Raw genomic sequence first — 13,595 nt, forward strand, 5'->3', positions numbered from 1 at the left:
ATTGTGCTTTATTTTCTACCTGGTATTTCAGAGTGACTGATCCCAGCTTTCCTCCATAGACACAGATATTCTGCTGATGAGTGGACTGAATCCCTGTATATACCCAGGTGTGCTGTGAATGGGTTCTAGAAGCGACCAATCATCTATATTTACATGGCAGAAAATAAAATCTGCTCATTGGGCCTCATACATCGTATCTACAAATATATAAATGCTCCCTTTAGGAAATATAATATGGAAATAACATTTAGCACTACATACAATATTCCCATTTTTTTGACAGATACATTGGATACAATTTATTCACATGTATTTTACGGGCCGATGTGTGCTATACTTGAACACTTCATTTGCACCATCCTTTTTCGTTGAACACATAATAGAATTTAGTACAGAATTAGCAATATGCTGTTCCAATGTGCCCCTGGTCTCTACATAATTCTGCGTCGTGATTTGTATTGTCTGCTCCCTTTCCACGTCTAGGTGGTCACCAGGAAATGAATGGACAGTGGATTTGTTTTTGCGTGGACCCTTTTTTCCTATGACAGGGACATAAAAGCTGGGAAATCGATGGAGAGCATCATGTGCCCAGGGCTGCAGCCAGAGGGGTGGGAGGGGCGGAGCTTGTGATTGGCAGGAGAGTTGGGAAGAGCTCCGAACATGTCTCCAGTGTGTGCAGCCAATAGGAGAGCGGGCAGAGCTCGGCCGGGCAGCTGTTATAGGGGGGCGGTGGTGAGTGCGCTCGGCAGTCCAGTAAGAGAGTAGAGCAGACAGCAGAGGAGGGGGGTGTCTTCGGGGGGAAAAAACAACAAAAAAAAACCCAGCAAACATAAAGCGGCCAGCACAACAAAAGCCCCACACTAACCACATCTACTGAATAGAAAAGCAAACAAAAGCGACGGGAAGGAGGAAAAGTGTTGTTCGGACAATGAGGAGCGGAGGATCGGCCCGATTACCGTGCACTGCTTGGCTGGCTTGTGAGCTGCTCCCTCCACGTTGTGTGATATCACTTTTCTTTTCTGCTTGTTTGTGTTCTTCCCCCTCCCCCTCCTCCTCCTCTTCCTAGGAACCCTCCTCCTCTGACAGCCCTCCTCCCACCACCCCGAGCAGCAACTTAAAGAAAGAAGAAGAGGAGAGAGAGGAGCATCTGCCGCCCGATCGTTCATCTGGGGGGAATCTGAGCCGACTTCCCGACAGAGGAGGGCCATTTGGAATGAGGATGATCCCATTGCACTGAGCTCTGGACATTGGCCATGGACAGGCTCCTGTGATCTGGGGGTGCAGCTCAGTGTGTAGTGATCCTTGCACCTGGATAATATAGACAGGGGGGCTGTCATCTGATTCTTCTTCGTCTGTGTCTGATCGATCTCCTTTGTAAAGTCTCCATCGCCCTGATCCAAGACAGGTGACTGACAGCCCATCCTCCTCCACAGACTGTGGGAGATGCTGCTGGACGCCGGCCCTCAGTTCCCGGCCCTGGGTGTGGGCACCTTTGCCCGGCATCACCATCATCACCACCACCATCACGCCGCGGTTGCGGCAGCTGCGGCGGCAGCAGCGGAGATGCAGGAGAGGGAGCTGAGCCTGGCGCAGAATAGCTTCGTGGAACCGGCGCACATGGGGGCTTTCAAGCTGAACCCTGCGGGGGGCTCTGGAGGGGGCAGCGGTGGAGGCAGTGGAGGTGGAGCCGGCTCGGCCGGGGTGGCAGGGAGCAGTGGACCTCATGACTTGTCCCCGCCGGGGCAGAGCTCAGCCTTCACTTCCCAGGCGGGGTATCCTGCATCTGCCCTGGCTCCGCATGCCGCGTACACGGGCGCCGCGTTCAACAGCCCCCGAGACTTCTTATTCCGCGGACGAGGCTTTGCAGAGGGGGGTGCCGCTGCAGGAGGGGGCCAACATGGCTTATTTGGGCCCCCAGCAAGCAGCCTACACCATCACCCCCACCATCATCAACTACCACATGGGGAGCACCCGCAGAGCCACCTGCTGTTCCCCGGGATCCATGAGCAGCATGCTGCAGCGTCCCAGAACGCTCTCGGCGGACAAATGAGACTGGGTCTGCCCGGAGAGGTGTTCGGCAGGACAGACCAGTACCGCCAGGTGTCCAGCCCCAGAGGGGACCCCTACACTGCTGCACAACTGCACAACCAGTATGGCCCAATGAACATGGGCATGAACATGGCTGCACACCACCATCATCATCACCACCACCACCCGGGGGCCTTCTTCAGGTACATGAGACAGCAATGCATCAAGCAGGAGCTCATCTGCAAGTGGATCGACCCCGAACAACTCAGCAACCCCAAGAAAAGCTGTAATAAGACTTTTAGTACCATGCACGAGCTGGTCACCCATGTGTCTGTGGAACATGTCGGGGGCCCCGAGCAGAGCAACCACATCTGCTTCTGGGAGGAGTGTTCCAGGGAGGGAAAACCATTCAAAGCCAAATACAAACTGGTCAACCACATCAGAGTTCACACTGGGGAGAAGCCTTTCCCATGCCCCTTCCCTGGATGTGGCAAGGTCTTTGCCCGATCAGAGAACCTTAAAATCCACAAAAGGACTCATACAGGTAGGTTCCCTCATAAAATAAACCGCTTTACTTTCAATTCAATTATACCCTGAAAAAATACAACACATTTCTACTGTATGTCTGGCCGATCTGACACCCTACACCAACATTGCTATGATCTTGGATGGTCCTCATTGGACCATCTTCGCTTACATATTAATTATTATTATCAAGTTTGCAGCCTAATCCTACCTGTGCCTGCCTGCCATTATGTCTTTACGAGGGACCATTCATGGGCTAATGTCTCTGGGATTGACAGCCTTCTGCTGGGAGATTTCATTTGTTAGTAGAAATTCCTGCAGTTTAGAATTTGTATTTTTTTTTTAAAGCCGATTCCTCTTTTATGTAGGCATCACCTAATACTAATGTCTTTATTGCCGTGTGAATGACAAGATCTTATATCCTCTATAAACCACACTAGTGAAAATAATGGGGTTCTCATATGTAAATGTGTGAGAAATCTTCTATTATTATTTATATAACAAAAAAAATATATATATATTAGAATTATTATGTTATGTATGTACGTGTGTGTGTGTGTGTGTATGTGTGTATATATATATATATATATATATATATATATATATGTGTGTGTATGTATGTCTTTTATAACATTTTTTTGCTATTATAGTGTGTGTATATTTTAATATCAGTTTGTTGCCATTATAGTGTGTGTATATGTTAATATCAGTTTTTTGCTATTAGTATGGTGTGTGTATGTTTTTCTATATAATGTCATTTATTTTGTTATAGTGTGTGTGTGTGTGTGTGTGTGTGTATGTATATATATATATATATATATATATATATATATATATATATATAGTATGTTAATCTTTTTCTTGATGGAATGTTCTAAATATCGCTGTTATTTTCAGGAACTATCCATCGAGTTATTTTTGTAAGAATTTCTAAAGCCAATAGCACACCTTTTCGGGCTGTGTCTGTAAACATTTATTATAAGGAAAATAAAAAGACGTGAGGCCGATGTGGCGGGATTGATTGTAGGTGTGAGACAATATTTAACAAGGTTTAAAATGAAGGGCATTTCTTAGCATAGAAAGTCTACATTTAAACTCGTAGTATCTGAACAGATGTCGCTTAAAACAATTTAGGTGCTAATGGAATTTAATGCTAAGTGGATTCCCTCCAAATGGAGGATATTTGAGTTATCACACCTCTAAATTGCTCCAAACAACATAACATTTGGAAATGTAGTGAGAGGGGGAAGGGACTGGCTGTGAAAATCGAATGAAGGCATTTTAAATATGTTTATCCGTTTTACGAGCCGCTTGTTTACCCCACCTGGGAGCATCAGCAGCACAATCTCCTCCTAAACTGTTTGCAAATGAATCAACAATTAGCATCTATTTCTAAACTGATAGGGAAGGGAATTCGACCTCGATTTCAACTTGTATCGTTTACTAAACTGCTTGAGGAAATGAGCCTGCGGTATTACATCTAGGTGCTTTGGTTTCAACAAGCTGGATTATAATGTAGCCTTGGATTGTGGCAGTGGTGTGGACTGTTGTGTAATGGCTGAATTGTCTATTTTCAGGGGAGAAGCCTTTCCAGTGTGAATTTGAAGGCTGTGACAGGAGATTCGCAAACAGCAGTGACAGAAAGAAGCACATGCACGTCCACACTTCGGACAAGCCCTACCTGTGTAAGATGTGCGACAAATCGTACACTCACCCCAGCTCTCTGCGGAAACACATGAAGGTAAGGCCTGCCTCATTCCCCAGCACGGTGCCCTGGCTAATTCTGCTAATCCCCCATACGGTCTTTAGTCTCTGCTCCAACTGCTACATCCATTAATAGCCAGTACTATCACCTATTCTGATTAGTCGGTAAAGACAGGATTGTGTACTTATTTACAGCGACATCGAACCGCGTCCAATGGACCGATTACATTGTTTTCATGGCATTTTGTTAAAATCGCACTGACCGGCTTCTTCTGTTCTCTCCTAGGTGCACGAGTCTTCCCCTCAAGGTTCAGAGTCATCTCCAGCTGCCAGCTCCGGCTATGAGTCTTCAACCCCTCCAGGCCTGGTGTCACCGAACACGGAGACACAAAGTACCAACCTATCCCCCGCGGGGGCCGCAGTCTCTGCAGTGCACAGTGTAGCTAGCGGCGCCGCGGGGCCCCTGTCGTCAAACTTCAATGAATGGTATGTGTAGGGGCCACCACTGGCTCTAGTGGGACACTTTCGAGGCCACCAGAGACAATGCAGCACTCCACATTCACTACTGTTCTCACAAGACCAATGGACATTCCTGGGAAGGATTATACTGCACAATCCTAAAAATAAGAGTTTGTGTGCACCCAATAAGAATCTATTTATTCTCCTGTCCTTTTACCCCAAAGAAGAGCAAATTATTTTACTCTGACCCACACCCCCCCCCCCCCCCCGTCCATTTTCCCCCTGACATTGTACATAGCTCACTTCTCTTGGTTGAGATGAAGAGGACATTTTAATCTACTTGTTGTATAGCGGTTTTATCCGGTTGTATATATGGCTCCACATAACAAGTGCAGGACTTTTATCTTAATCCACCAGTCTACAAATACAGCGAAGGAGGGGATTGTCCCCTGGTTTTTATTTTTGTATATTCCTTTTGTGTATTGTGCTATCGGTATTGTGTCTTTTTTTTTTTTCTAGAGGAAACAAACATGATTGTAAATGTTCATGCAACTGGGCTGGGAAATAATAAAACTCCGTGCCAAAGTCTCTCCTGTGTTTTTTGGAGTTCCAGCAGGCAGCCCCTTTTATTACACAGGCTTGTGAATGTCATTTTCTGTTTCACGTGACGTTTTCTGTGCTTTCTCCAGTTCAGTTTGTTGGGGACTTTTTGAGAGACGTGGGGAAGGGGGGATTCAACGTTGTGCACTCCTTCCTCCTGTAAATACTCCTTACCATATTTATCCATTTGTAATTAAATTATGGCATTAACTTGCTACAGAGGAAACACTATTTATAAAGAATGTTTCTTAATTATAAATATGTACAATTGTGAGCATAAATTGTTCTCAGATTTTTTTTTTCTTATTTAAAGTGGTTTCATCCTTTCTGTGACTTGTTTTGAGAGTAAATGCATACAGACCTATAATAAATTGTGTTGAAACTGCATGTATGATTCAGTCTGTGTCCAGGTTCTAATAATGTGAGCTTCCAAGAATTTTCATTATCTGCTTTATTGTAACAAATCAAAGGACTCCAGAGGTTGAAGAGAGGCGTGGGTTATAAAACATATTAACAGAAAATATTGTAACTTTCATTGCCTGACCAATCTATTTTAATATAAAAGGCTGCTAAATGGCTATTAAATATGCTATTTCAGGAAATAGTTTAATGCTTTCGCTTATTCAATGCTGAAGGCAATTCCCATTAATTAAGCGACAATCAGAAATTGGAATGATGCAACGTTACAAAAGCAGTATATTGTCATAGCTATTTAGTGAACAAAACGTGATAAAAATCCTCATAAGTTGTAGTGGGTAAAACATTAGAAATCTTGCTAGGGCTACAGCCAGCTTTGCCTATCAGAGGGAGAAGAGCGAGCTCCCTATTCTGTGCAGGATTACAAGGCTGGGTCGGACCTGTGTGGAGCACCCATGCCAATCATCCATCCACCACACTGGTCCCTACCTGCTCCTTTACATACGTATCCCTGATGGTCGCTAATCTGATGTCATATTACATACAAGAAAACCAACTGCTTATGTTCCCATGAGACGGCTTATCAAAAGAAAAAAGGGCTATGTTACCTTTATATAAGGAAGCAGGTAGCTGAACCTATATGACCAATCTCTCAACAAAGATGCAATGAATAACATTGGATAAAGCATTTGTACTTAAGGTTTCCTTACTCTATGATTTAGGTTATCAAGACACCCCAATCAGTAGCATGGACTAATTTCACGCCTATACATTTTCCTTTCGAATTTGTACACTTTTCTGAAACACAAAAACGGCCGAGTTAAACTAAATCGATCACTGATCCCACTGCTGTATGCTAAAATATGCAAAAATAAAATCACCAAAGTACCACCCAGCATGGATCAGGACACGGATTTCTGTCTATAGACGATATATACCTGGGGGTGGTGTATTACAAGTTGACTTTCAGCAGGAGCCTATGTCACAGCGCAGACTGACCGTGACCTTGAACTTGACCTTTTATGCCTCTAAATCCGAGCGCTGCTATCACATGGAATGATTGTAAATGGTTCAGTGACACATACTGCAGGGGCATGCCCATGAAATGATCTGTCTGAACTTCTACAAAACGGAGAAAGATAAGATTTATTTATGTGATAGATTATACAGATATGGCAGGAAAAGATGTGGATAATTTTCTGATAGATTTCTATGATAGATAGATAGATACATACATACATACATACATGATACAGGTATGGCAGAAAAAGTTGTGGATAATTTTCTGATAGATTTCTAAGATAGATAAATAGATACATGATACAAGTATGGCAGTAAAAGTTGTGGATAATTTTCTGATAGATTTCTAAGATAGATAAATAGATACATGATACAAGTATGGCAGAAAAAGACGTGATACTTTTCAGATAGATGATAAAGGTATGTCCGGAAAAGCTGTAGATAGTTTTCTGATAGATTTATATGATAGATAGATAAATAGATAGATGATAAAGGTATGGCAGGAAAAGCTGTGGATAGTTTTCTGATAGATTTCTATGATAGATAGATGATAAAGGTATGGCAGGAAAAGCTGTGGATAGTTTTCTGATAGATTTATATGATAGATAGATAAATAGATAGATGATAAAGGTATGGCAGGAAAAGCTGTGGATAGTTTTCAGATAGATAGATAGATAGATAGATGATAAAGGTATGGCAGGAAAAGCTGTGGATAGTTTTCTGATAGATTTCTATGATAGATAGATGATAAAGGTATGGCAGGAAAAGCTGTGGATAGTTTTCTGATAGATTTATATGATAGATAGATAAATAGATAGATGATAAAGGTATGGCAGGAAAAGCTGTGGATAGTTTTCTGATAGATTTATATGATAGATAGATAAATAGATAGATGATAAAGGTATGGCAGGAAAAGCTGTGGATAGTTTTCAGATAGATAGATAGATAGATGATAAAGGTATGGCAGGAAAAGCTGTGGATAGTTTTCTGATAGATTTCTATGATAGATATATAGATAGACAGATATATTTCTATACAAAGATTGCATCGAGCAGTTTGTCCAGGAGCCTAATTTTGCACACAGACATCACTGATTCAATCAGCTACAGTCCCAGAAATAAAATCTATTTTACCAGCTTCCTTCTTCTGCTTCTTCATTTGTGACCTTCAGAATTCTGCCAGAAATGTATTATTCTATCCATGGACAAGTGAAGGCAAGGCATGTCTAGTAGCTTCTATGCCATATAAATCACAATTTAAGAAAAGCGCCGACTCTTTCACCAATGTTATAAGATGCCTTGACAAAGATGTCGTTGTTTTTCTCACATAAGACGGTGATCAATGTCGCCTATTTACAAACCGACAAGCAGGCTTTTCCTTGCGGTAGTGTAACCATTGCACCCAGAAAGTGTCAGATATTCATTCCTTCGGTAAATGAATGTCATATTGTAACAAAACGATATTCTGCTGTAAGAACAGGGAGAGTCCAGCAATCGCAGGGTCGTGTATTAGTGTACTGACTGGGTCTGCATACCTCACCATCAGCTCTCCTGTTATTCCAATATTACTGGAAGATCAGAAGTATCAGCAGCTATTCCCTTTCCCTTCTATTAATAATTGAAACACCTCCACATTGCAGTGGCCTGCTGAGAGTGGTCAGTAACCTACAGCTCATGCAGCGCCAGGTTTAGAGACTACTGCCATGTATATTTTACAAGAACAACAAGATCTGAAGCGTTATGTTTTATATATGGCTCTACATTATATATACATGCCTACATATAACAAAAAGCTGTAAATAAATAATTAGATACGCCAACAGTGCAATTACGGCTTTACACAACCAATATTTGGCTAGGACACATCATAACTCACATTTCATCACTTATACAGCCTTTTTGGGAGATCTTCATGGGTTTTTTTCCATTCGTGTGCACACACATTTTGACACAAGTGTGGCCAGCACGCATTATCATTTACAGGTGAAAGTTATTAGTGCATCATGATTGAACGCCAATAATGCATTCTGCATAGGAAGGCGATACAATAAATGGAGTATTAACCCATTCATTGCAAAACCACATACGCAGTGTGTTCCTGCCAACCTCCCACAGAGACACTGAGCTATGTTTCAACTCCCCCCCCCCCCAGATATCGTTCTACGGTAAAGTAATTATTGTTAGATGATATTCTACACCACAAGTGCAGGTTTGCAGATTTCAGGATTGTTTTTTTTTTGCTAACTCTGTCGTACTGTCAAGATGAATAAACCCGACGGAAGGCTAATTATGGCGTTCAGACCGAGATCTGACTCCAGAAAACACAACCGACCTGTCTTTGAGGACAGCACATATCCGTGTACCCAGGGATTCTAGGAAGTTTGGACGGGTCATCTCTGAGTTGCCTACTTCACAATAAATCTTCTTAAATTAATTTTCCTACTTGGCTTAGTGTCAAGCTCCATTGGCGGAAGTTGCTGTGTTCTGCTGATGGCTGGTGCAGAGTGGGTGACCTGTAGGGAGAGAGTAGGAAAAGGTCAGCCCCATGCAGTGTCCACACTCCACAGTTCATTGCTAGAGCATGCTGATCCGATATTGATCCGCCGAGCAAGAGAAACACCAGAGCGCTATTCTATGTCATGAATACTAATGAACGCTGCTTCACACTATTATTAATTGTCACAAGAAACTTTTAACACAGTCATCTGCCGGCCAAGTATGAGACTAGGAGCCCGGCTACTGCAATGTATACTCCCTGCTTAAAACCGATTAGCAGCGCTGGGATCAGGCAGCTCTGAAGATGGCAGAGTGCACTGTACCTGGTGATATACTGGCTGTTATTTTGCTGCTTCACTGTGCTTGGGGGAAATAGGCACACCTTTCTAGTTCTATTTTTGTAGGAGCAATAGCAGAATGAACAAGGTGTCTTCTTATAGATCTGTGTAACACACAATCTGAGCTTCAACCCCCCCCCCCCCAAATATCTGCCCCACACCCAGGGAAAAACAAACACTCTTAACTCATATTATGTCACTTTATTTATGGAATGGAGACACCGCAAAGTGGGGCCAAATTACTGGAGTGTATTAATAGTTTGTTACTATGGTATTAATATTAATGGCATTTTATTATTAGTCATATATGTGACTTTGTGTTTAAATAAATATTATATATATATATATATATATATATATATATATATATATATATATATATATATATATATACACACACACACACATATGGGTGTGTGTGAATTTCTCTCTCTCTCTCTATCTATCTATCTATCTATCTATACATATTCATTCATTCTAAAAATTGCCACGGAGTGTTAACATTTGGAATCCTGTGTCTACAGCCTTATTTTCAATGTGTAGATGTCTTCTAGGTTTTAGCTGACCACATACTGCAAGGAATGCCATGGCTCCTCCGTTAATATATGTTGCTAATGGTTACAGCACAAGTGAACACTAAATCACCTAAATGAGAAACAATTGAAGCAAGTCTGGAAATGAACCTTTGGGGCAAGCACATCGCAGACTCTGCAGTAGAGCAGACTGATACCCAGAACTATATATTAGATACCGACCAACATTGCGGTGTGATAAAGGGAGAATAGAAGAATCTGCTTTTGCAGTGGGAAAGGTTGACATCCAGCGCAGATGATACGAATGACACACCTTGCAGCATAGGCGTTGCTAAACTCTGACACCCGGGCACGTGCCCCCCCCCCCTCCTACTCTGCGCCCCAGATCTCCTTTGCATTCATTGTTAGGGTCATCCCAAAAAAGAGCCTCTGGATCAATATTTGTTGATCTTTGGTTGTCTTTTATGTCCATTACCACATCTCCATCAATAACTGCATTTTCTCTCACAACGCTTTCTAACTGTGTATTGTGCAGACAGTTTAGTAATTGAATTTGGCACTGAACAATGAATTTCTGGATTCCTACATTTACCTGTACATTGCAATGATGAACAAGGAGATCTTTACATTCAACGCACAACATACTTTGGGATCATCGTGTAGTTCATTTATTTTTATTTTTTCCCATTTTTCTAACATATATTGTCATTATATTTCTGATTTGACAGATCTGACCTAAAGAGGATTTTTTACAATACCTGATGTAAGCCTTTCCAAGTATTAACTTGGAAGGTCCATGCACACTGGCTTAAAAATTGCTTCTTCAGGAGTTTTGTGTTTTGCCTGTAGAAGCAGCAGCTCAGCTTTATCCTATGGCTCCATACACACTGGGCTTACAAAAAAACGCCAGCTCCCTTGGCAGAAAAAAACACTGAAGCATTTTTGTACACAGGTTAGGCGAGTTTAGAGGGGTTTGGCTTCTCTGCCAGTTCCAATCACAAATGCAAACCAGAAGGATTTTTTCCCTGTCTCCTACCTTCAGCTCAAAATATGCCTCTAATCATTCTAAGGCTCCATGTACATTGAGCTTTAAAAAAAACGCCAATTCCCTTGGCAGAAAAAAAACGCTGATATAAAGTGTTTTTGTACACAGTTTAGGCGAGTTCAAGAAAGTTTAGCATTTTTTCTGCCAGAAAGCTCCAATCAAAAATGCAAACCATTTTTCCTGCCTCTAAATGCTGATCTTAATTCACACAATTCTTCACCGGAAGAATCGCAGAGACAGGGAACCATTCTGGAACTGTTTTTGGGTGGCACTAGTCCCACAATTTTGTCTGCACAATTGCGGTGTGTTTGTCACGGCAAAAACGTCCCGCATTTTTAGGTGCCATGAATGGCATCTGAACACGCAATCTCGCTTTTCACTTTTTTCACAACGTATTTAAATTTCGGGCAGAATCGTGGTGATTCAGCCAGCGATTTGAAACGCCTTAGGTGTCCGTTTGTGAACCAGAGGTAATAGATCGCTGCTCAGTTCTCCGGCATTCTCGGAGAACAAAGTTCTCCTGTGAATGCAGTTTATGAAGCAGTTCTCCGAACGAAGGGAGAACGGTTTCCAAACGCTGGATAACGGTCTACAAACTGTGAAAAACGGCTCATTTTACTATAATCTCTCCAGATTATAGTAAAAGACCAGTTTACTAAGCAGAGGTAAATTATCTCTGCTTAGTTTTCGGTCCCTCTGATTCTCCAGCTCTGGGCTGGAGAATCTGGACGGAGAACACAGATCTCCAGAGAAGGGCTGACATGATCTCCTGAGTGTTATAAACTGTGAATGACCAGAGAATAGCTGAGATCCGTTGAATCGCAGCTATTCTCTGGTTCACAAACGGACACCTTAGTGTGAATGTAGCCTCAAATAGTCCTAATGTGCATGGACACATGAGATAACATGGAGCTACTTCTACAGGCAAAACACAAGACGCCTGTAAAAGCAGCAATTTTTAAGCCAGTGTGCATGTATGTGTCCATGCACATCAGGACCATTAGAGGCATAAACTCAAGGTTTAGAGGCAGGAAAACCCTTCTGCTTTGTGTTTTTGATTGGAGCTTTCCGGCAGAAAAAATGCTAAACTCTCCAAAACAGCAGAAGGTGCGGTTGAAACAATGGCATTGCCAGATTATTTGGGGTGTTGTTATGGGTGCCATATTTTTCTAGCCTGGGCCTGATGTCTAGGGGCCCAGAGGTTTCCCAGATCTTTAAGCACCCTATGAACCCCTTTGCCCTGTAGTACAGGAGTTTATTAGTACAGGGAAATGTTTAAAGAATGAATGGCTTATGTGTATGTTATAGAGCAGATTAGTGGCAGGCCAGTGGTAAGAGATACTTGCAGTGAAATAAAGGAGACCAATATGCAGCAATAGAAGATAATGATGTCCAGACCAGTGAAAAGACAACAGATATGAAAGAGAAGAGGTAAATATGCGCAGTGAGGTGAAAAGATCAGAATGCAGTGCGTTAGAAAAGACCATATGCAAGCCAAACAAAGAAGTACAGAGACCTACAAGCAGTGTGACATAAGAATCCATGTACTCTGCAGTCATGATTGCCAAGCACTGCGATATAGGAGACCACTGCACTACAGCAGAGAGACTGACTGCAGTCAGATAAAAGAAGCCGGTTCCTCTGCAGTAGACAGAATGACAAGCGAAGAGATCACGTGCACTACATTAGAGAGACCTGTATGCAGTGAGATAGAACAGACAGTACTGAGACCGTGATGTGCACTGCAGAAGAGAGACTGACATGCAAAGAAGAGTTTGGGCGAGGTGGTGTAGTCATTGGTTTGGCAGTATCAAGTAATATGCAGTACAGTGGTAGGAACTGGTAATACTTTTAGTGGATATGTGTATGCAGTACAGTGGTAGGGACTGATCATACTTTAAGTGGAGATGTGTATGCAGTACAGTGGTAGGAACTGGTAATACTTTTAGTGGAGATGAGTATGCAGTACAGTGGTAGGGACTGATCATACTTTAAGTGGAGATGTGTATGCAGTACAGTGGTAGGAACTGGTAATACTTTAAGTGGAGATGTGTATGCAGTACAGTGGTAGGAACTGGTAATACTTTTAGTGGAGATGAGTATGCAGTACAGTGGTAGGGACTGATCATACTTTAAGTGAAGATGTGTATGCAGTACAGTGGTAGGAACTGGTAATACTTTTAGTGAAGATGTGTATGCAGTACAGTGGTAGGGACTGATCATACTTTTAGTGAAGATGAATATGCAGTACAGTGGTAGGGACTGATCATACTTTTAGTGGTGATGAATATGCAGTACAGTGGTAGGGACTGATCATACTTTTAGTGGAGATAATATGCAGTACAGTGGTAGGGACTGATCATACTTTTAGTGGAGATAATATGCAGTACAGTGGTAGGGACTGATCATACTTTTAGTGGAGATGAATATG

The 13,595-nt window shown here is 42.3% G+C and overlaps 1 protein-coding gene and 1 long non-coding RNA gene across 2 annotated transcripts in view; one reads left to right on the plus strand and one right to left on the minus strand.

Moving 5' to 3' along the window:
* Positions 1 to 762: 762 nt before the first annotated feature.
* ZIC2 (Zic family zinc finger 2) lies at positions 763 to 5,703 on the plus strand. Its single transcript, XM_089684541.1, has 3 exons — positions 763 to 2,572; positions 4,131 to 4,294; positions 4,544 to 5,703. The coding sequence occupies exons 1-3, from the start codon at positions 1,444 to 1,446 to the stop codon at positions 4,751 to 4,753; spliced, it is 1,503 nt and encodes a 500-aa protein (XP_089540667.1). The 5' UTR covers positions 763 to 1,443; the 3' UTR covers positions 4,754 to 5,703.
* A 1,159-nt stretch (positions 5,704 to 6,862) lies between these two features.
* LOC149456760 (uncharacterized) overlaps positions 6,863 to 13,595 on the minus strand; it is a 193,438-nt gene continuing 186,705 nt past the window's right edge. Inside the window, exon 4 of the long non-coding RNA XR_016313810.1 lies at positions 6,863 to 9,265. This is a non-coding gene — a long non-coding RNA (uncharacterized LOC149456760). The remainder of the gene's footprint in view (positions 9,266 to 13,595) is intronic.

The sequence above is a fragment of the Staurois parvus genome, unplaced genomic scaffold (genome assembly GCF_062004578.1).
Source record: "Staurois parvus isolate SC_StPar_1 unplaced genomic scaffold, SC_StPar_1.0 ptg000349l, whole genome shotgun sequence".
Lineage (NCBI taxonomy): Eukaryota > Metazoa > Chordata > Amphibia > Anura > Ranidae > Staurois > Staurois parvus.